Source organism: Lepus europaeus, chromosome 19 (genome assembly GCF_033115175.1).
Source record: "Lepus europaeus isolate LE1 chromosome 19, mLepTim1.pri, whole genome shotgun sequence".
Classification (NCBI taxonomy): Eukaryota; Metazoa; Chordata; class Mammalia; order Lagomorpha; family Leporidae; genus Lepus; species Lepus europaeus.
Window position 1 is genome coordinate 66,230,187 of NC_084845.1, and position 23,079 is coordinate 66,253,265.

The window sequence follows — 23,079 nt, forward strand, 5'->3', positions numbered from 1 at the left end:
AAGCTTATTATATCTGTTTCTGTTGGTGAAAATCCTTCGTTGACCATCACTAAATAGCATATCCTTTTATCATGACATTTAAAAATCGGTTCCCTCTGCTACACCAGAGAGGATTTGGGGTTGTGGTGCAACAGGTTAAGCTATTGCCTGCAATGTCGGCATCCCATATGAATGCAGGTTCAAGACCTGGCTGCTCTTCTTCTGGTTTAGCTCCCTGCTGATGTGTCTGGGAAAGCAGGAAAAGATGGTCCAAGTGCTTGGGCCCCTGTCACCCATGTGGGAGACCTGGAAGAAGCTCCTGGCTCCTGGTTTTGGATTGGCCCAGCTCTGGCTGTTGCAGCCATTTGGGGAGTAAACCAGCAGATGGAAGACCTCTCTCTGCCTCTCAAATTAATCTTTAAAAAAAGATAGGTTGCAGTTAAAACATTAAAAAGTAAAGAAAGAATCTGTACTGATGGGAAATCAAAAAAAAGAAATAGAAAAACCAAATGAAGCTAGGAATAAGATTACTGGGTAATGTGCCAGGAGAGCGGGCTTGGCCTAGCAGTTGTTAGACTAGACAGTTGCGTTCCTTCTGGAATTGCCTGGATCCAGTGTTTGACAGCTGACCCCAGCTTCTTGCTAAGGCAGACACGAGAGACAGCAGTGATGGCTAAGTTCCTTCACTCCCATGTGGACAACCTGGACTGAGCTTCTGCTCCTGACTTCTGTCTCCAACTGTGGTGGGCATTTGGGAAGTGAACCAGCAAATGGAAGCTATTTCTGCTTCTCTAACAAAATAAAGTAAAATTTTTATTTATTTATTTATTTATTTTTTTTTTTACAGAGTGGCTAGTGAGAGAGAGAGAAAGGTCTTCCTTTTTGCTGTTGGTTCACCCTCCAATGGCCGCTGCGGCCGGTGCATCACACTGATCCGAAGCCAGGAGCCAGGTGCTTCTCCTGGTCTCCCATGGGGTACAGGGCCCAAGAACTTGGGCCATCCTCCACTGCCTTCCCGGGCCATAGCAGAGAGCTGGCCTGGAAGGGGGGCAACCGGGATAGAATCCGGCACCCCAACCGGGACTAGAACCTGGTGTGCTGGTGCCGCAAAGCAGAGGATTAGCCTGTTAAGCCACGGTGCCGGCCTATAAAGTAAAATTTTAAAAACGTACAAGTGCCTCTCTAGTTGATAGAAGATGAAAAAATGTTACATGGCATTTTCGTGGCCAAAGCAGAGAAAGCAATTTGTGAATTAAAGATATTTAAAAACTGGCCAGCGCTGCAGCTCAATAGGCTAATCCTCCACCTTGCGGCGCTGGCACACCGGGTTCTATCCCGGTGGCCCCTCTTCCAGTCCAGCTCTCTGCTGTGGCCTGGGAGTGTAGAGGAGGATGGCCCAGGTCCTTGTGCCCTGCACCTGCATGGGAGACCAGGAGAGGCACCTGGCTCCTGGCTTCAGCGCTTCAGTGCGCCGGCCGCAGCTGCCATTGGAGGGTGAACCAACGGAAAAGGAAGACCTTTCTCTCTGTCTCACTGTCCACTCTGCCTGTCAAAAAAAAGAAAGAAAGAAAGATATTTAAAAATGTATATCAGTTACTTTTGATGAAAATCAAAAAGCTTTAACATACAGAATATCTAAGTACAGTCTAAAAAAAAGAGGGCGAAACAATGTTTTATAATGCGATCATTATTGTCTACAAATTGTAGGTGATCGTAGGTGAAATGTTGAATGTTTTTAGATGTAGTTTAATTTACAAATATCACAGGTGTGTCAGTTATCCCAGAGTGAGTGAGGCACTGACGCGTTAATGGCTTAATGATGCTAATTTCCTTTTGACCACACAGTCACAGTTTAGGGCATCTTTCCCACGTGTACACACTTAGAAAGTATTCTGCTCAGAACGTGAATACCTGCTTTGGGTCTGCAGAGAGGCCCTGCAGGTTCCTGTTGCTTGGAAGGAATGTGCAACTGGAGCCGGAAAAAAGAAAGACACTGGTCTTATTATCCAGCCTATGATGGTACCACTTGTGGCGCCTCCAGTGGCCCCCGAGACAAAGGCTCCTGCTTAAAGAGATTGAGAGAATAGTTGAGGGCTCACAGAACACTTTTTACTGACTTGATGGTCACATTCAAGTGCAGCTTGGGAACAGAAGCAGCAATAAAAGCAGAGTTAAGGACCTTACAGTCAAAGCATTGTGCATTAAATGACCGTTTATGATGCCCCTATCCCATACTGGAGTATGTGGGTCAAGATCTGGTCCTTTGCTTCTAGTCCAGCTTCCTGCTAGCGTGCATCCTGGGAGGCAGCAGGTGATGGCTCAAGTACTTGGGTCCCTGCCACCCATGAAGAAGACCCAGGTGGAATTCCAGGCTCCTACCTTCGCCCTGGCCCAGCCCTGACTGCTGTAGGCATTTGGGTAGTAAGCCAGTGAGTGGAAGATCTCTTTGTCTCTGCCTTTCAAATATAAATAAATAAAGACATGCATTAAAAAAAAAGAATTTACTATGTGGCTGGTACCATGCTAGATATTTCATCTGCATTTTCTTGTTTTTCTAACAATGTTATTAGCATTACTTGGGTGTGTGTGTTGTTCTGCTTTGTTTTGTTTTACTGAATACCAAGGCTTAGGCTAGTAAGTGGCTAAGCCAAATTAATCCCAGGCAGACCCGTGGGTGTCATCCCCCCATAGGTATATTTTATGTGGCCCACAGTACATTTTAAATCAGCATTGGCTCCTGTGGTAGGCACAGTAACTCCCACCCCCCACAAATATATCCACATCATAACCCATGGGATTTGTAACCCAAGGATCCTCAAGAATGGAGAGGAGAGAAGGCAGAGGGAGGTGTGACTGCTGGAGAAATCAGTGATGCGATGAGACAGTCTCAGCTCGCTGTTACTGATCCTGGAGATGAAGGCGCTGTAAGACAAGGGATGCAGGCAGCTTGTAGAAGCAAAGGCGAAAGGGAATGCATGCTCCTTTTCTATACAAAGAGGTGGAATTTACAGCACACGCCTGCTGGGTTGTTTTGAAGAGGAAATGAGATAGTGGACTATGTGTCCCCCTGGAGCCTGGTCCATGGCAAGTGTTCAATAAATGCAGAAATCAGTGTACTATTTCTTATTGAAAACTGGGATTGTTTCTAATCTTTGAGAAGTAAAGTTTCTGAACGCATTGCTTTTTTCTTCTATCCATCTATTGCCTGGAGCCAATTTCCTAGAAATGCAAGGAATAGATGGATGGAGACCAGTATCTTCCACCTGTTCTCACCTGGCGGCTGCTCCCGTCAAAATGCGCTCTCGGCGGCCTGCAGGGGGCGCTGCGGCCGCCCGCCCGGCCGGATGCTAATGAGCCAGGCGGCCCCGCCCCCTGCCGGAAGTGGCTGCTGCGGCGGCGGTGCCTGCGAGCGGGGCTCCGCTGCCGTGCGGGAGCTATGGCGGCCTCGGAGGCGGCGGCGGCGGGGCCCGCGGCACTGGCGGCGGGCGCCCCGGCCGTCCCAGCGGCCGTGAGGGGAGCCGCCGCCGCCGCCTCGGGCCCGTGGGGGTTCCCGGGGCCCCGCCTGCTGGGCAGCCGCCCGCGGCCCGCCGCGTCGAGGCCGCCGCCCGCGGCCCCCGCGCCGCCGGCCTGGGAGCTGATCCAGCCGTCGGTGAGCGAGCTGTCCCGGGCCGTGCGGACCAACATCCTGTGCACGGTGCGCGGCTGCGGGAAGATCCTGCCCAACAGCCCCGCGCTCAACATGCACCTGGTCAAGAGCCATCGCCTGCAGGTGAGGCGACGCGGCCGGGCCTGGCGCAACAAAGCGCGGGGCGCGGGGCCGGCGCGCGGCGGGCAGGTGCGGGGGTCGGGGCTGGGCCGGAGTGGACGAGGAGAGGCACCTGGGCAGCCCCGCGTCGCGCACCGGGCGAGGGCTCGGACGCGCAGCCCCGCACGGGCCCCGGGTTCGGTGCCGGGCGCTGGCCCCGGCGTCCTGACGGGGGCTTCTCCTTGGGGGGAGGACTGGACACAGACGATGGAGCCCCGGGGCGGTGCGCGGGCCTCGTCGGGGAGCCCCTGTGTTTTCCACACCCTCGGGGCCGCCTCTGGGTCCCTCGCGTTTGTTCGAGAGCAGCCGCAGGTCCGGCTGCACACACCGAGTTGCAAGCCCCCCGACGTTGGTCGGGGTCAGCTGTGCCTAGGACAGCGGACGGAGGGAGGTGTTTGGGGGGGGGGGTCTTCTCTAGACGGAGCGCGGGGTGAACATGACAGGCGTGCCAACAGCCCCCGCCCCGTGTTTGTGTAGGAGGGGACGCGTTTTCCGTGCGGGGTGCGCGTCTGCGGGAAGCCGAGGAGAACCGGGCTGTGCAGACCCGTTCGATCAGAGTGTCTCAGTCGTGACAATAGGAAGTGGCCACCCAGCACCTGGAGTCCCAGTGCCAGCGGTGACGTCATTCGAAAGCGTTTATGTCACCCACAGCAACTTTGTGGCGCTTTGCACCGTCTTCCTTGACGCAGGAGTAGTGCGTGCTCCGCGTGTCCTTGGAAACTGCCTTGGTCCCCAGTGGGGCCCATGCACGCGCTGCCATCAGCGGAGCAAGGCCGAGATGGAAAAGCAGTTGGGAAGTGTGGGTGGCGGGCGGAGGATGACCCTGGAGGTGGGCGGCGCTAGTCCCCGACTGGGTCTTGGTGCCAGCGCAGAGTGCAGCCCTGGAGTGGTCTCCAGTCTGGCTAAGCTGTTTGAAATGCTTCCTTTCCTTAGCTGGGCCTTCACTGGGTGGGTGAGAGATGGGTTTGTAGGGGTTCATTCTGCCTGGTCCCTTGGTTCTCTGTGGCTGGCACATGCCAGCCGTCAGCTACCTTCAGTGTTGCCCCCTCACTGACACCTGCTGCGGCAGACACCGGAGCCCACGGTGAAGCTGCCGGTCCATCCAGAACCCTCCTGCGTGCTGGCTGAACATCACTCCAGCAAGCGTTTCCTAACAACTTTTGTTCTGTCTTGAGTTTCTGTGAGCAGCTCTATATTATGCCAGGAACATTAAACACCTGTCAGTCATTGGGCCGTCACTCTCCAGGGCTGGTTTGATGGTATACAATGGATTTATTTCTGGTTATATTTTTAAAACAGCCAAAGTTCAGGAATTTGCCAGACACTGGGAAGCTATATAAGATCTAAGAGACCTAAGGAGGACTCTGAGCAGGTGCAGACTTGGACGGTGAAATCTTGACTTGGGCTGCCGCTTTTCAGGTTCACTGAGAACCTGCGTGCAGTCGTTCCCGTGGTCCAGATCAGATTCCTTTCTCAGCTCTCTCCGATGAAGACAGCCCAGCACACTGAGATTCCTCCCGGAGTCACCGGGACGACCTTTTAGAGCAGGAATTGACGAAGCCCACTAGAGCCCCCACTGTTTTTTCTTCTCAGGCAGGCTCACTTTGTCTTGTTCTGCCTTTCAAAGCCTGGAGCCCAGCAGCCTCTGAGGATCTGTGGTCCTGGTGGACAAGAAGAGTGGCCCACGTGACAAAACAGCTGTGTGCACGTGGTGGCGCCCCAGCATGGCGGGTTGGCACACTCCACCTGCACAGAAGGCTCTTGAGTTCAAACCTTTTACTTTGACCTTGATGTTACCAAAATTTTCGGAAGGAGGGAGGGTAAAGAAGGAGGTGTAGGGTCACCGCCTGCAGTGCTGGAATCCAACATGGGTACTGGTTCAAGTCCCAGCTACTCCACTTCCGATCCAGCTCTCTGCTGTGGCCTGGGAAAGCAGTAGAAGATGACACAAGTCTTTGGGCCCCTGCACCCACATGGGAGACTCAGAAGAAGCTCCTGGCTCCTGGCTTCAAAACGGTGCAGATCCTGCCATTGCGGCCAAGTGAGGAGTGAACCAGCCGATGGAAGACCTCTCTCTCTCTGCCTCTCCTTCTCTCTCTGTGTAACTCTGACTTCAAATAAATAAATAAATCTTTAAAAAAAGAAGAAGGAGGAGGAGGAGGTATGGGGACAAGGACTGCCTGCAAAACCCCTTTGGTATTTTTTTTTTTTTAAGATTTATTTATTTATTTGAAAAGCAGAGAAAAGAGAAAGAGGTCCTCCATCTACAGGTTCACTCCCCAGATGGCCACAACAGCCAGAGCTGCGCCAATCCAAAGCAAGGAGCTTCTTCTGGGTCTCCCACGTGGATGCAGGGGCCCAAGGACTTGGACCACCTTCTACTGCTTTCCCAGGCCACAGCAGAGAGCTGGATCGGAAGTGGAGCAGCCGGGACTTGAACCAGCACCCAAATGGGATGCCAGCAATGCAGGCAGTGGCTTTACCAACTACGCCACTGCACCGGCCCCCTCTTTGGTTTTGAGAGTCATCTGTGTGCTAACCAGAATCTGGGTGATTGGTCACTTGTGTGCACACCTACTTCCTGCCCTGAAGTTGCTCCAGGTGTATCTGGTCAGCCAATTTGCTTGTGTTCAGTGGAACTTTTTGTTGTCTGGGGGTACAGCTATTTGTGTAATTCTGATTTCTTTCCCTGCTTTTGTATTTGCTGGACTATGAAAATCTTTTATTCCATTTCCCATTTGTTACTGTATTGTCTTTTGTTATTCTGATCTTTGTCCACATTTACCCTGCTTGAACCAGATTTTCCCATCCTAATATAAATGATTAACAAACCTGAGGCTCCTTCCTCTCCCTTCTGACCAGCAGCCATCAGAGGTAAGCCAGGATGGGTGGATATGAATGTATCCAGGAGCTACGCAGAGGGAAGTAGTCTGGTCTGCTTTCTCCTGATGGTCCACTGCTGGCAGTACCGCCAGCTTGCTGCACTCCATGGGGCTCCCCTCACACCACCTGGCCCAACAGTGTGCAGATTGGGATATGCAGCCAAGCAAGGTTACGTCATATTTAGGATTTGTGTGTGCCGTGGTGGCCACAAGTGCTCCGTTCCTAAGGGTGCAGCCTATCACAAGCCTGTCCTTCATGGTGTCAGACAGCTAAAGTTGGCACAATACCTGCAGTGTGTTGTCAAGGAATGAGGTGGACACCACTGTGGGGCTCTGATAGAGGAGGAAGCCTGACACCCAGAGGATCACCAAACCAGTGCACAGGCACATCTGTAGGCTCTGGAAGGGCCACGAGTTCCCCCGCACAGTTCCCTGTGCAGCCTGGAGAGGCTGCAGTGCCCTCCAGCTGCACACTTATGGCTGATGCAGGTCATGCTTGTAAAATTCTTGCCCAGTCAACAGTGCTTAAAGGTGCTGTTTGTGCAAACCGTCATGCAGAGGACTTCAAGAGTGCTTAGTTAAATTTTGAAAACGGAAGTGCAGTAATGTTTGGAGACTAAGTAAATGGCATGTCTTGTTTTCGGTAGGATAAACTTTTTTTTTCTTTATCTTACTAGGGAGATATACGTCAGTGTTTAAAACAAGCCATGTAGTGTAATAGGTGTAAAATAAATTCATTAAAAAAGAGGAAAAAACACAAACCCTTCTGAAGGAGGGTGGGTCAGCAGGGATTTGACTTGTAAGCTGTTCAGAGTGTGTCGCCTTTCTTTCATATAGGATGTGGGTTTTGTGTCTAAATTCTATGTCCTGTTGGAAACTTGGACATCTCCTGGCCCAGCCTGACCTACAGAGGACCCATGGAGAAACGAAATCTGACTGTTTGGAACGAAGGCTGTCGTGGTGCGGGGAAGGGAAGAGCGGGAGTCACTGGCATTTCTTGATGGCTGCAGGTTTTGTTCCTCAGCTTTGAAAGCCGTGGAGGGGCAGGAGGGCCCCTTAACCTCACCAAGCAACATCGGTATTTTTTAAGACATAGCTTAGAGGATTTTGCGTTGTGTTCAGTCCAGGGGTTTGCTTTTAATGATTTGCCAGAACATTCCTTTTAAAAAGAAAAGGAAAGGCTCCACGTTGCCCCCACAGACCTTGTTGTGCAAAGACTGCTGATAGCAGAGCAAGCCGTTTTCCCTCTGGGAATGCTTCAGGTGCAGGAGTGGCTGTGCTGCCTTTCCTTCCCTTTCGACAGTTCTTAAAGTCCTTGCCTTAGGCCGGCGCCATGGCTCAACAGGCTAATCCTCCGCCTAGCACGGCGCACCGGGTTCTAGTCCCGGTTGGGGCGCCGGATTCTGTCCCGGTTGCTCCTCTTCCAGGCCCGCTCTCTGCTGTGGCCCGGGAGTGCAGTGGAGGATGGCCCAAGTGCTTGGGCCCTGCACCCCATGGGAGACCAGGAGAGGCACCTGGCTCCTGGCTTCGGATCAGCGCGGTGCACCGACCACGGTGGCCATTGGGGGGTGAACCAACGGCAAAGGAAGACCTTTCTCTCTGTCTCTCTCTCTCTCATTGTCCACTCTGCCTGTCAAAAATAAAAATTAAAAAAAGTCCTTGCCTTTTCACTCTACTCTTCTTTTTTTTTTTTTTTTTTTTTTTTTACAGGCAGAGTGGACAGTGAGAGAGAGACAGAGAGAAAGGTCTTCCTTTGCCGTTGGTTTACCCTCCAATGGCCGCCATGGCCGGCACGCTGTGGCCGGTGTACTGCGCTGATCCGAAGCCAGGAGCCAGATGCTTCTCCTGGTCTCCCATGGGGTGCAGGGCCCAAGCACTTGGGCCATCCTCCACTGCACTCCCAGGCCACAGCAGAGAGCTGGCCTGGAAGAGGGGCAACCGGGACAGAATCCGGCGCCCCAACCGGGACTAGAACCCAGTGTGCCGGCGCCACAAGGCGGAGGATTGAGCCGCGGCGCTGGCCTTCACTCTACTCTTCTAACTCACCTTTTCTGCGTGTGTGTGTTTTCCCTTCTTGCTTCTGGGTGGTTCCTCTCAAAAGTTCTCTTTTAATTCTATCACTTAAAACGTTGCAGAGGGGGCCGGCACTGTGGCGCAGCAGGTTAACGCTCTGGCCTGAAGTGCTAGCATCCCATTTGGGCACCAGTTCGAGACCTGGCTGCTCCACTTCTGATCCAGCTCTCTGCTCTGGCTTGGGAAAGCAGTAGAAGATGGCCCAAGTGCTTGGGCCCCTGCACCCGTGTGGGAGACCCAGAAGAAGCTCCTGGCTTCAGATCGGCGCAGCTGCGGCCATTGCAGCCAAATGGGAGTGAACCATCTGATGGAAGACCTCTCTCTCTGCCTCTCCTCTCTCTGACTTTCTAATAAATAATAAATATTTACCTTTCTCTTCTAATGTTATCCAGCTTCCTGCTGATGTGCACAGATAATGGGTTTTGTTTTTGTTTTTAAGATTTATTTATTTATTTGAAACAGCTACATAGAAGGAAAGTCAGAGGCAGAGAGAGATCTTCCAAGCACTGGTTCATTCCCCAAATGGCCGCAATGACCCAGGCTGTTCCAGGTCAAAGCCAGGAGCTTCATCCCGGTCTCCCACTTGGGCCATTTTTCACTTCTTTCCCAGGCGCATTCAAAGGAAGCTGGATTGGAAGTGGAGCAGTCAGGACTCGAACTGGCACCCATATGGGATGCCAGCGCTGCCGATGGTGGCTTTACCTACTGTGCCATAGCACCAGACCTGGTCAGGAAATGATTTAAGTGATTGGGTCCCTGCCACCCACGTGGAAGACCTGAATGGAGTTGCTGGCTCCAGTCCCTGGTAGGCCATTGCAGACATTTGGGAAGTGCATGAAGGGATGTGAGCTCGCTGTCTCTCTCTGTCTCTCTGCCTCTCAAATACTTTTAAACAAAACAAATCCACTTTCTCAGGCAATTCATGTTTTACTGCCCCCTTGGCGTTTCTTATATCCCAGTGCACCCTTGGGTATGTTGTCTCAGGACAGGAATGGGAAGAACGCCCAAATACTGGGGTGGACCCTGCTGTGATGAGGCGAGCTGAAGAGGTGGCCCTCGGGAGCAGGAGCGTGCGCAGGGTCAGCGGCTGTTGGCCAGTTTGTCCTCAGTGGTCTCTTCACACACATGGTCCTGAGTTTTGGCTTAGCTGGCCATTTGAGCTTATTTGGTGTAATGCCACAAAGTTGTTTTGAACATTTACTCTGTGCAGAACACTCCCAAATGCAACAGGAGATACAAGTAAATCTCAGCCTGTGAAAAGTTCTGGTAAATTGTAAGTGCATGTTGAGCATCCTTAACAAAAGTCTGAAATCTGAGCATTTTAGACTTCTAGTATTATGCTCAGCCAGTAAAACACTTCCCATGCCAAGCATTTTGGGTAAGCAATGCTCATCCTGGAGTTCTATTAAGTGTCACAGAATTGCAGGAGAAGAGAGGGGTAGTGTGAAGAAGCTGTGTGGTAAGGAGGTTGGAGAGTCCTTAGCTGGAGAAACTTGGACTTGCTGGTCTTGAGGTGCTGTTGAAAGTGCCTGGGTCAGGTAATGATGCGACGAATACGAATCAGAGAGATGAAGCTGGCAAAGTGCATGGAAAAGATGTGGGAGGTCTGGGAATTGAGTAAGAGGCTTCCGAAAGTGCAAACAGTCAGGAGGACTCAACCTAAGGATCATCGGGAAAGCAGCAGGCAGGGAAAGGCTGGAAGCTAGTGGGAGGAATTGATAGAGAAGGGAGCAGCACCCGGGGGGGCAGGAGGACATCTGAGAGTGTGTGAGATGCAGGCGAGCCTGAGTTTCGTCATGACGCAGTCAGGGTTATGGGCATTTGACAGCCTAGGACGAGATCAGGAAGACATCTCCCTGGGACACACACTGGCTGAGAGCAAGTTGACAAATGATGAATTTTAAACTCTTTTTTAGTAGTTGTCCCACATTTTACTTTATCTACTCAAACACACTTTTTCTCTTGCTAGTAATATCAGATAGAAAAACTATAAGTTAATTAAAAGTATGACAAAAAAGAAAACACTAAGTGAACTGGCCACTGAAATGAGGTTGGTGACGAGGGACGGCGTCACTGGTCATTAGAGCTGGCCAGTGCTTGAGCACAGCGGCATCTGGTTACCCTTTGGAGGGGAGTACCTGCACAGTACCCGTCTGTGTCAGCTTAGGAAGCATGAAGGTGGCTGGCAGAAAGCAGAAGAAGAAACCAGAACCTCCACAGTAACTAACAGACAGCTAACCCTAACTGCTTACCACGTGATGAGCACTGTCCTGTAAGCCCTTTATAAGTGTTAACCAAATGCCTACAACCACCCTACAGCAGGCATGGTTATCATGGCTGCTTTACAGAGAGGAGAGGAAGAGATGGAGAGTGATTAGGTGCGTTTGCTGGAGGGCGGAGTGAAGAATTCAAACTGCAGCAGTCCAGGTCTGAAGCCCACAGGTTTAATAACTGGTTCTTAGACATGGTTGCGCCCCATGACTGCCTGGGGAGATTTTAAACCAAATATGGATCCCTGATTCCCACCCAAAAGCGATTGCATTAAAATATGTGTTGGGTCCAGGCCTGAGTGTTGCTTTTTATTGTTGTTTTAAGTATTTGTTTGTTTATTTATTTAAAGATTTATTTATTTATTTGAAAGAGCTACACAGAGAGAAGGAGAGGCAGAGAGAGAGAGAGAGAGAGAGAGAGAAAGGTCTTCCATCCAAATTGTTCACTCCTCAGTTCGCTGCAACGGCTAGAGATGCACGAATCTGAAACCAGGAGCCAGTAGCTTCTTCCGGGTCTCCCACGTAGGTGCAGGGGTCCAAGGACTTGGGCCATCTGCAGCTGCTTTCCCAGGCCATAGCAGAGAGTTGGATTGGAGCAGCCAGGACTCAAACCAGTGCCCATATGGGATGCCTGCACTGCAGGCGGTGGCTTTACGTGCCACAGCGCCAGCCCCAAGTATTTATTTCTTAATTTGAAAAGCAGACAGGGAGACGCACACACGCACACACACAGAGACAAATTGATTAATCGATCCATCAGTTGATTTTTCCATCAACTGGGTCGTCCTAGTCTCCCATGCACTCCAGCCATTTTCTGCTGTTTCCCAGGAGCGTTAGTAGGAAGTTAGACCAGAAATGGAGCAGCCAGGACTCAAAATGCCACAAGTGGCAGCTTAACCCTGAGTATTTTTCAAGTGCCTCAAGTGATTCTCTGGCTGCAGGGTTGAGAGCCACTGCCCTACACTGACCCACTAAGTGCAGAGCATTTGACTAAGCATACCTTCTTCAAGAGGAGAACAGTACCAAGAGGTATATGACATAGTTTCTGTCTTTGAGAAGTTAGTTGAGACAGGAACTACAGAATGACAGTATACTCAGTAGCTTAAGTGAGGTACAGTCTTGGAATTCAAAGAATCAACCTTTAGCCTGGGGTGTAGTGAGCAATGTATACTGAACGTGTGACCTGACCGGGCTCCATGCTAATCCAAACAGCAGTGCTCTCTTAAACTGCAACGTAATCCTGAAAGGTGGTTTTGGAAGTGAGTAAAATTTTACCTCTGGCTCAGAGAGGTAAAATACCTCGGCCTTGGTCACACCACTAATGAATAGTAGATACAATGTATCTACTCTCCACCACCCTTTTCTCTCTGAAGCAGCTGGAGGGTGTGGGACTCAAGCCGGGCCATCAGGGAGAGTCATCCCAGAATGGACCCAGAAGACAGGATTGGAGGTGGAGCAGGTGCTCCGCCAAGTGGGGCGGGCATACAAACGGGACAGAGATGTGATGCAAGGGGAGGTTGAGGCATAATAAGGAGACTGGGTTAGGCAGTGACATAAAAATGCTTTCTCTGGAATGTCACTATTTTATAACATTAGAAGAGAAAGGTAAATATTTTGGAGACCAATTTAATGATCCAAATTAACATGAATAGCTGGTTTAGTGCAGTAGAATTAAAAAACAGTGACCCAGCCTAGAAAACATGGAACAATACCTGACTGAATGTGATACCAGCCAAGATAAATTATGCAGTTTCAAAATCAAACAATAGCTTCTTTTCCCCTGAATGAGCAGCCACAGACTTGGCAAGATCAGCGTGCTCTTGAGAGCCAATAGGAAGGACGAACGAAGGGGTCTTGGGCAAAGCGATGAGTGATTTCTCACCCCTCTGGGTATACACGGAATGGAGCAGCAGTGAGCATGTCCCAAAAGTAAGGAGCCCTTTCTCTGCAGAGTGCCTGAGGATCACTTTCCTAAGTACTGCAGTAGCAGCTGAGACACACACATGTCCCTAGCTTGTGGTGACCCATAGAGGGGTCCATCTCCCACTCCTTCCTTTAGGGACAGCTGTGGAGGGCCAGGCAAGAATTCGCTGCAGTCTCTGGGGCCTTTGGCTGAAGTGTAGCAATCACCAAGGGTAACAAAACAGAGCATCTCAAGTTAAATTGACTCACCTGATATTTTAATTTTTTAAAAAAAAGATGCATTATGGGGTCAGCGCTGTGGTGTAGCAGGCAAAGCTGCTGCCTGCAGTGCTGGGATCCCATATGGGCACTAGTTCAAGTCCTGGCTGCTCCACTCCCGATCCAGCTCTCTGCTATGGCCTAGGAAAGCAGTGGAAGTGGCCCAAGTCCTTGGGCCCCTGTACCCGTGTGGAACACCCGGAAGAAGCTTCTGGCTCCTGGCTTCAAATTGGTACAGCTCTGGCTGTTACGGCCAACTGGGGAGTGAACCAACGAATGGAAGACCTCTCTTTCTCTCTTCTCTTCTTCTCTCTCTCTCTCTCTCTCTCTCTCTCTCTCTCTCTGCCTCTCCTTCTTTCTCTGTGTAACTCTGACTTTCAAATGAATGAATGGATCTTTAAAAACAAACAAAAAGATTTATTTATTTATTTATTTGAAAAGCAGAGTTACAGAGCGGCAGAGGCAGAGAGAGAGAGGTCTTCCATTCGCTGGTTCACTCTCCAGATGGCCACAGTGGCCGGAGCTGCTCCAGTGCCAGGAGCCAGGAGCTCCTTCCTGGTCTCCCATGTGGTTACAGGGACCCAAGCACTTGGACCATCTTCTGCTTTCCCAGGCCATAGCAGAAAGCTAGATCAGAAGTTGAAGAGCCAGGACTTGAGCCAGTGCCCATATGGGATGCCGGCACTGCAGGCAGCAGCTCTACCCACTGTGCCACAGCGCTGGCCCCTCACCTGGTATTTTAAAACTCCCAGCTAAAAAGTCAATTGCCTACTTAATAACAAAGTTATTAAAATTAAGTGAGTTAATATGTATATAAAGTGCTTAGGACAATCCCTGGGATGTAGTAAAGCTATGGTTAGTACCCGGCCGTTGTAATGACTGTTCAGGTTCAACATAGCCCAGCCATGTGGAAGTTACTCCAGGTAGCATTAGCAACTACAGGGACTGTGCAGTGATCCAGGAAGTCACAGTGCTATGGATCAAAAAGGCCCTGGGGCACAATCAAAGCAAGTTTGTAAGGTGCTCAGACTAAGATGCATGTAGGTGAAATAAAAGGGAAGATCAAAGATGATACCCAGATCTTGAGACCAAATAACTTTCGAAGATTTATTTATCAGGGCTGGCACTTTGGCATAGCTGATAAAGCCGCTGCCTGCAGTGCTGGCATCCCATATGGGCGCTGATTCGAGTCCTGGCTCCTCCACTTCTGGTCCAGCTCTCTGCTATGGCCTGGGAAAACAGTTGAAGATGGCCCAAGACCTTGGGCCCTTGAACTAGTGTGGGGGACCCAGAAGGAGCTCCTGGTTCCTGGCTTCAGATTGGGGCAGCTACGGCCATTGCTGTCATCTGGGGAGTGAACCAGCAGATGGAAGACCTCTCTCTTTCTCCGCCTCTCCTCTCTCTGTGTAACTCTGACCTTCAAATAAATAAATAAATCTTTGGGGAAAAAAAGAAAGAAATAGAAGTATTATTTTTTTTAAAAAAACGCAGTTTAGTGGGTTTCTTGATAATTTTGAATGATTTATAGTGCTATAATTTACACACTGTAAAATTCACCCATTTCATGTAAGTCAGTCATTGTTTATCTTTATGGAGTTGTATAATCATCATCATGACTGAATTTTAGTGCATTCTCATCACCCTAAAAAAAGATCCCTCGTGCCTGTTTTCAGTTATTCCTTATTTCTGCTACCAGCCTATTCTGTTGGTTTTTTTGAAAATAATTATTTGATTTTCCTTTTGCAGGATGGCATAGTAAATCCAACAATAAGAAAAGAGTTGAAAACTGTACCGAAATTCTACTGTTGTCCAATTAAAGGATGCCCCAGAGGCCCCAACAGACCATTTTCTCAATTTTCCCTTGTAAAACAGGTATTTTACTTAAGTATACTTCTCTGGGGATGAAATGTGATCCAAACCTAGCGTGCATTCTAATTACTGAGCAGATGTAACCAGAGAACTGGGCAGAACGCTCTTTGGAGAGCAGATGGCCAGGCCTCTCCCAGCTGTTGACCATGGTGTGTGTATGGTTGTGATGCCAGTGGAGAGAAACAAGGCTTATTCTGGGGGAAAACATCCAGAAGTGAGTTTGGAGAGGAAGAGACTCTTCAAACTTGGTGTAGGTCAACCAAGAATGAGAAAACATGCTCCTGTGTGGATCTGTGAGCCTGCAGAGGGCACAGACACAGGCACACAGGTGCTGTTCTCCCAGGAAGCGCCTGTGCAGCCTCGGAGAACATCTGGAAGCTGCCTCCTAGGACAGGGGAATTGAGCCAGTAGGAAATTGGCTCTGAAATGCTGCCCCGGGGTCTGCTGGCACACACGGATGCCTGCCCTGTAGCACTTACTTGTACATGAAAGGCTGCCCCTGCTGGCTGTGCGGTTGTTTCTAGGACAGACGCCCCACTCCGCACCCAGCAGAGGCAGCAAGGAGAAGCAGCGTGCGATCACCCCAGCCCCTTCTCTGTTCTCCTAGCACTTTATGAAGATGCATGCTGAGAAGAAGCATAAATGCAGTAAGTGCAGCAACTCGTACGGTACCGAGTGGGACTTGAAGAGACACGCAGAGGACTGTGGGAAGATCTTCCAGTGTACCTGCGGCTGTCCCTACGCCAGTAGAACGGCACTGCAGTCCCACATCTACCGGACTGGCCACGAGATCCCTGCAGAGCACAGGTGAAGGGGAGCGTGATGGTAGAGCTAAGTCAAGTTCTGGGGAGAGTGCAGTGCGGTGTCCCGGCGAGCTGGCAGTCTGGGGAGAAGGCAGGATTAGGAAGAGAATTTGTGCCATAGGAAAGGGAACCTCTGCAGACAGCGTCAGTACTGGGAAAGGACCCGTGTCTCGGCCTGGGCCCTTGACCTGGTTGTTCCCCTTTCTCCTTTTCAACCCCCTTTGAGGGTCCCAATTTCAATCTGAAAATAGCTATCAGAGGCATATCAAATTGCTGAAAAAATAAATTTTTTTTTTCATGAAACTGTATTTCACCTTAAAGGTCAGTTTATATTTGATATAATAGCCACCTGTTTTCAAAATGATAAAACTTACATTATATGTAATCCTTCAACTTCCTTGCACTTGAAGACCTGAGTTGTAGTTCTCATGTTTAGAGTTTACTTTTTTAAAATAAGTGTGCTGCTTCCTTCCTGTCTGTGTTTTTGAACGTCTGCCGACCATAATTAGGCCCAGTTTTCTGCATTGCAGAAGAAATCTGCCTTCTCTGAGTTGACTGTGACCGCTGCTGTAGGTGGGGGATGGGGCTGGGAAGAAGTGGAGGTGCAGTGTCATCGTCAGAGACAGCTGAATTTTCAGATTGTTTTTCTCCTGCTCTGTCACTGTTTTCAGGGATCCACCTGGTAAGAAAAGGAAAATGGAAAACTGGTTACAAAACCAGAAGTTGTCCAGTAAGACCATTGAATCGCTAGGCAACCAGCCAACCCCCAGGCCAGCCCCTGAAGTCGAAACTTCAGAAACAAAGCCAAAGCTGGAAGCCTCTTTGGAAGACTCTTGTGGCTCTAATGCCACAAAGCAGACTCTGACAGCACCTCCAAGGTATCCTCAGAAGTTGCTTTTACCAAAGCCCAAAGTGGCTTTGGTTAAACTACCTGTGATGCAGTTTTCTTCCGTGCCTGTCTTTGTGCCTATGGCCGACTCCTCGGCCCAGCCTGTGGTGTTAGGTGTGGATCAGGGCTCTGCTGCAGGGGCTGTGCACTTACTGCCCTTGTTAGTAGGAACCCTGATCCTCGGCCTAGATTCGGAGGCCTGCTCTCTTAAAGAGAGCTTCCCTCTCCCAAAAATTATAAATCCTGTTGTTGTTGAGCCAGTTAGTACAGGTGTTCAAGTGAACTTGGGTAAAGGTCCATCCAGTGTTTTACAAGAACTGGGGAACACAGATCAGAAGAACAGCCTGTCTTCAACCAATGTGCAGACAGACCTGTCTTACGCCTCACCGAGCGTTCTGCCTTCTGCACAGTGGGCTGGCCCCGACTCCGCTGTGTCCTCGTGTTCTCAGACTGACTTGTCGTTTGACGCTCAAGTGTCCCTCCCCATCAGCGTTCACACGCAGACGTTCGTGCCCAGCTCTAAGGTAACTTCGTCTATAGCTGCCCAGACTGATGTGTTTCTAGATCCTTGCTTCCAGTCGGGTGGGGTCTCCAGAGAAACTCAAACCAGTGGGATACCAGCTCCGACGGAGGACTGCGTGCAGATGGTCCACACTGGGATGTGCGGGGGCATTTTTGAGAGTGTCCAGTCATCATACAGTGTCCCTACAGACAATATGATAGAGACAGTAACTCATGGTTTGCTGCCTCAGAATGACCCTAAGACTTTAAATCAAGATATTGAGAAATCGGCACCTATGTTACACTTCAGCGCTCAGAACAGTATGCTTCCTTCACAGAACATGACGGATAATCAGACCCAAACCATGGACTTACTAAGTGACTTAGAAAACATCTTGTCGAGCAATCTGCCTGGACAGACATTGGATAATCGTAGTCTTCTGCCTGACACGCATCCTGGGCCTGACACCCAGCTCCCCTCTGGCCCAACCCAGAACCCTGGAATAGATTTTGATATTGAAGAGTTCTTTTCAGCTTCAAACATCCAGACACAAACTGAAGAAAGTGAACTCAGCACCATGAACCCTGAACCTGTCTTGGAGTCACTGGACATAGAGACCCAAACTGACTTCTTCCTTGCCGACTCCTCCACCACGTCCTACGGGTGCAGGGCAAGTTCTCAGTTCCTCGGCCTTGAGATGTTTGACACACAGACACAGACAGACCTGAACTTCTTCTTAGACAGCGGCCCTCACCTGCCTCTGGGAAGCGTTCTGAAACACTCCAGCTTCTCCATGAGTACTGACTCCTCTGACACGGAGACCCAGACCGAGGGAATCTGTGCCTCGAGGAACATAGCTGCCCTGGAGAGCAAGGTGGAGCTGAACAGCACAGAAACACAGACCATGAGTTCTGGTTTTGAAACCCTGGGGAGCTTGTTCTTCACCAGCAATGAAACTCAAACGGCAATGGACGACTTTCTTCTGGCTGACTTGGCCTGGAACACAATGGAGTCTCAGTTCAGCTCTGTGGAAACCCAGACATGTGCTGAACTGCACGCAGTCTCCGACTTCTAACGGTGGAGTCCACGTGTGGGACGGACGGCATTTACCATTTCCCTCTGGGGTTAGAAAATGGGGAACAGGGACAACAGTATTAACTCGATCAAGTGCAGGTGGTGATGCAGTTGCTTTGATTCTTTGTGTGTGGTTCTTTGCCTTTTGTATTTGTAAACATGAAAATTGTGTATAAATGTGAGTGTATTATAAAGTGTAAGATGTCTAGCTAAAAAGTCTGCTTTTGTGTTGCCTACATTTGCCTGTTCACAAATAGTCTTTCCATCTTTAGAAAGCAAAATGTGTTTCACACCTGTAAAACCTCTACGGCCATTATAGCTGAAGCCGAGCTTAGCAGGGACAGACTTCTCAAATCTTCAAACTCTTTCAGCCAAAGTGTAACGTACTTAAATTGCTCCTGAAATATTGTCGACGATTCCCCCTTGGTTTGTGACTCCTCTGCCTGCAGCGCCCAGCTGCTTTGACATCTCGTCTCTGATTTGAAGACAGCGAGGACGACTGAAACCGTCATTCGCTTTTGAAACAGTTGTCAGCCGGTGCCATCCCTGTCCTACATGATAGCAACACAAGTGTACAGCACTTCCCGCACAGAACGTTCATTGCTGTAAAATACTGTCTAGAGAAAGAGCAGCAAGCACTTCATATCAGTAGTGATCCTTCTCTAAGAGGTAACTCATCCAGACCTCGGGAACCTGGGATTGTGGTCATAACCCATTCATTTGTCCTGGGGTGTGCCCTGCTGTGCAAACAGTTTTTCCTCTGTTCTCACACCAGTCAGCACAGAGGGCTTCTGTGACCAAATGTGTAAGAGTTCTTCTCCAGCAAGCCGTCAGTTCTGCAGCCAGCACCAGCTGGTCGTCCTCTATTTGAGTTCTAGTCTGACACTGTACTGGAGGCCGCCTCACCTCGTACGGGCTGAGGGCTCCATTCCACAAGACTGCTCTCCCCCCCACCCCCCCATTACTGATCTGGGCCTCCAGAGCTTCTGACCAACCTGCTTTGAATTAGGGTTCCCACGGCTCCCTCCTTGAATTTGATTGATTTGGTGGAGCAGCTCACAGAACCCAGAGAAACGCCTGCACTGGCTTAACACAGAGGATGTTCTGAAAGATTCAGATGGAGAGAACATAGGGCAAGGCATGGGAGAAGGGCAGTTGAGCTACCATTGCCCTTTCTAGGCACTTGGCTGTCTGGAAGCTCTCTAGTCCTTTCCTCTGGGTTTTTATGAAGACTTCATTCCATAGGCACGATGGATTAAAGCAGAAGCTATTATTGATCAATTGTACGCTCATTCCCTGGCCCCTCCCTGGATGTTACAGCAGATGGGGCTGCAAAGTCCCAAGCCTCTGATCTTTGCTGAGCCCAGTCCCCATCCTGAAGTTACCTGGGGGCTGCCAGCCGCCAATCTATTCAGTATACAAGAAGACACATCCCTTTGGGAAGTCCAAGGATTTTAGGAACTGTGTGCCAGGAAACCAAATACATCACAACACCACACCTGCGAACATCCTGTTCTCCATAGAGCTTTGGAGCTGCTTCCCAAAGTGCACCCAGGGGGTGGATCAGAGTTATGTCCCTTGGAAGAAATGTTAAAAAGGGAGAGAAAAAGCGAGAAGAGCAAAGGACAAACCTGCCCCCTCAGACTTCAATAAGCTGTTAGGGCGAGAGTGCGATCTGCAATCATTTTAAAGTGTCTTTTCCTTCCATCCACCACTCCTCATCTTTTCCTTCAAGAAGGAAACACATCGGTCTAGCAAGGATATTATTTGTGCCTTGAGGCTGGCAAAAACATATCTGCCTAAAATATGGTATTCTGCATTTTATTTATTTTTTTAAAGAAGAGTGATACAAAACTGTCTTCTCCAAAGAAAACACAGACAGTAAAGATGTATTGGCTTCAAGAATCAAGCATTTTTTTCTATGTTTTGAGATGGGAGCGTGCTTGGGCGGGGTGGGGTGTGTCTGCTGCGAGGAGAGAACCTGAGTTCTTCATGTTCACCAACTTTCAGGCAGCCAAGACTCGGTGCAGAGCCTCTACGTTCTCCAGTTTACAACAGCAGCAACAACAAATATACAAATGTTCTGCCCTTTTCTGTGGCACAGCCCTGTGCCACTGAGGGAACTAACGGTTCGTTCGCTTGATGGTGTCGTCCCATACATCAGATACAGAATTGTTGGTGATGGGTTAGTAACACCTCCTGGGCAGATGAACTCAACCTGATAGGTGCAAGTTTGCTTTGGTCACAGTTGCCTATGAATTTAAGTTTCAGAATATAAAGCCTTAACTTAGAATTCCATTATGTTTTAGAATCATCACTGCCTTAATGTCCAGACATCTGAAGTCCTCTGAGTGAAGGAGAAATGCATGTTTGTTTATGGCTTTTTGTAAATAAAAATGCAGTGATCTATCTATGGCTTAAAAATGTTTTGTTTGTTAATTCAGCCAGTCTGCTATTTACAGAAACATGGAGCATGTGATGGTTCTTCATGGACAGGAGCTGAATTGTCCTGAGATTATTTGTAAAACCAGAAATTCAGTGATTAAAGAGAAGCTAGCATTCTGCCTTTCTTTTGTGCGTTCTTCGACCTACTCATAATGGGACATCTGTCGCCTCACCTCTCCACAAACCCATTGTCTTCTGGAGGCCACATGATGGAATAATTATGTCCGATTATTTTTGTTATCATTTTGTGAAAATACACTGACTTTTCATGGAAAAGACAGTCACCAAGATTCTATTTTGACCAAAAAACCTATATATTCCTTGAAATTTATTGTTTTTGAAAATTTATTCAGAGTACATATTAAATGACTTAACTCCCATTCAAGAGTGGAAAAGCTTTTATCTACCAAGGGCCATTTGGTTATTTATAACAATTCATGGCTGACAAAACTGTCAGTTTAAAAATTAGCCTGCTCTAGATGTATTGAATTTAGAGTCCTGCCTTCAACTGCCATGGCAGGGCCAGACTAAATGATTCTGCGGGTCCTGTATGGCCCAAGGGCTGGATGTTCCTCACCCTGGCTCCAATTCATGCATTCACCAAATGTGGCCATTTTTTAGCAGTCTGCCTTTATTTTTGTTAATAATGTGGTTCTGGCTTAAGAGCGAAAGAAGGCTAGACTACAAGGGATGTTCAGAAAGCTTAAGGGAAATGTGAGAAAAAACAACGCGTGAGTTTCAGATTTTTTTGCACCAGGGTGGGCACTTGGTGCAGTTGTTCGGACACTACTTGCGGTGCCTGGATTTGAATGCCATCTCTGCTTCCGATCCCAGCTCCCTGCTAATGCACACCCCTGGGAGGCAGCAGGGGATGGCTTGAGTGCTCGGATCCCTACTACCCGTGTTAGAGACCCAAACTGATTCTAGGCTCCTGACTTCAGCCTAGCCCCTGGCTAAGGTGGGCATCTGGGGAGTGAACCAGCAGATGGACAGTATCTCTTTGTCCTCTCTGCCTTTCAAATAAAATGAAAATTCATTTAAAATTTTTCACCAGAATAAACTTTTAATTCTGTATTTTCCAGAAACTTTTTGAAGTACTCTCATGTCAGTTGTTCTTTCAGGAAAGCCAGATCCGTGTGTTTCTGATTCTCACAAGACCAAGGGGAAATTACTGAAAAACTGGATAGGCTTACATCAGACACTGAAATTTGAAGATGCTTTTGATCTGAGGAAAATGAACTAGTGATATAGGTTCTTTTATTAATACTAGCAAATGATGAGCTTATATTCTTGTTTAGTCCTATAGGGCCTCCATTTTAGAACGTCTAGATTAATTCTACTCCAAACCTTCTCATCAGTGCTGTCTCATACGGCCTCCAGAGAGCGCTTGCTATCTGGTCCATCGGGAGTGGTGCTTCTCAGACTTACAGAGAAGAACAAGTAATTTGGGGGGATTTAGGGATGAAGTTGTGAGTTCTGTCTTCCTTGTGTCCCACAGTATTATCTGTTGTCATCAGAAGTGTGCTGACATCCACTGACTAGTGCGAACACTAGGAGAGCACAACATACACCTCCTTTCTACTCAGCATCGAAATGACTGAACTGTTCAGCTTTAATCTGGTGTCTTGAACAAGATATTGGCAAATAAAATGCTCTTAAGGCCAAAGAAGAAGCGTAGTTTTGTCATGCTTCAATCCAGGACATTGTCTGAGATGCTGGAACTGTGTTTATTAGCAGATCCATGTGTACAGTAGCTTACACAGCAACAGAAGCAGACTGAGAAACAGATCCTTGGGTTGTGGTTCTCAACAACCACATCAGTGCCACATTTAAAAGCAAGTGTGTTGGAACGGAACAAGGCCTAGGCTGTGTGAATGAATAAAAGCAGCCTTGTTTATGTAACACTTAACTGGGACATGACCAATACTACTCAATTCGTTCAACGACAGAAGAAAATACATATTGCCTTACTAATAAATAATGAAAAAAAATTTTAACTATTCTAAATCCACAAAACCCATAAGGCAAATCTGTTGCCGTGATCCTTCATTAAATGTAGGTACTGGGGCCGGCGCTGTGGCACAGCGGGTTAATGCCCTGGCCTGAATATCTGGCATCCCATACGGGTGCCGGTTCTAGTCCTGGCTGCTCCTTTTCTGATCCAGCTCTCTGCTGTGGCCTGGAAATGCAGTAGAAGATAGCCCAAGACCTTGGGCCCCTGCACCCTTGCGGGAGACCCGGAGGAAGCTCCTGGCTCCTGACTTGAGATCAGTTCAGCTCTGGCCGTTGCGGCCATCTGGGGAGTGA

The 23,079-nt window shown here is 49.0% G+C and overlaps 1 protein-coding gene across 1 annotated transcript; it reads left to right on the plus strand.

The window, feature by feature from the left end:
• The first annotated feature begins 3,415 nt into the window (after positions 1–3,415).
• ATMIN (ATM interactor) lies at positions 3,416–21,577 on the plus strand. Its single transcript, XM_062176409.1, has 4 exons — positions 3,416–3,748; positions 14,937–15,062; positions 15,667–15,866; positions 16,534–21,577. The coding sequence occupies exons 1-4, from the start codon at positions 3,416–3,418 to the stop codon at positions 18,326–18,328; spliced, it is 2,454 nt and encodes an 817-aa protein (XP_062032393.1). The 3' UTR covers positions 18,329–21,577.
• The last annotated feature ends 1,502 nt before the right edge of the window (positions 21,578–23,079 follow it).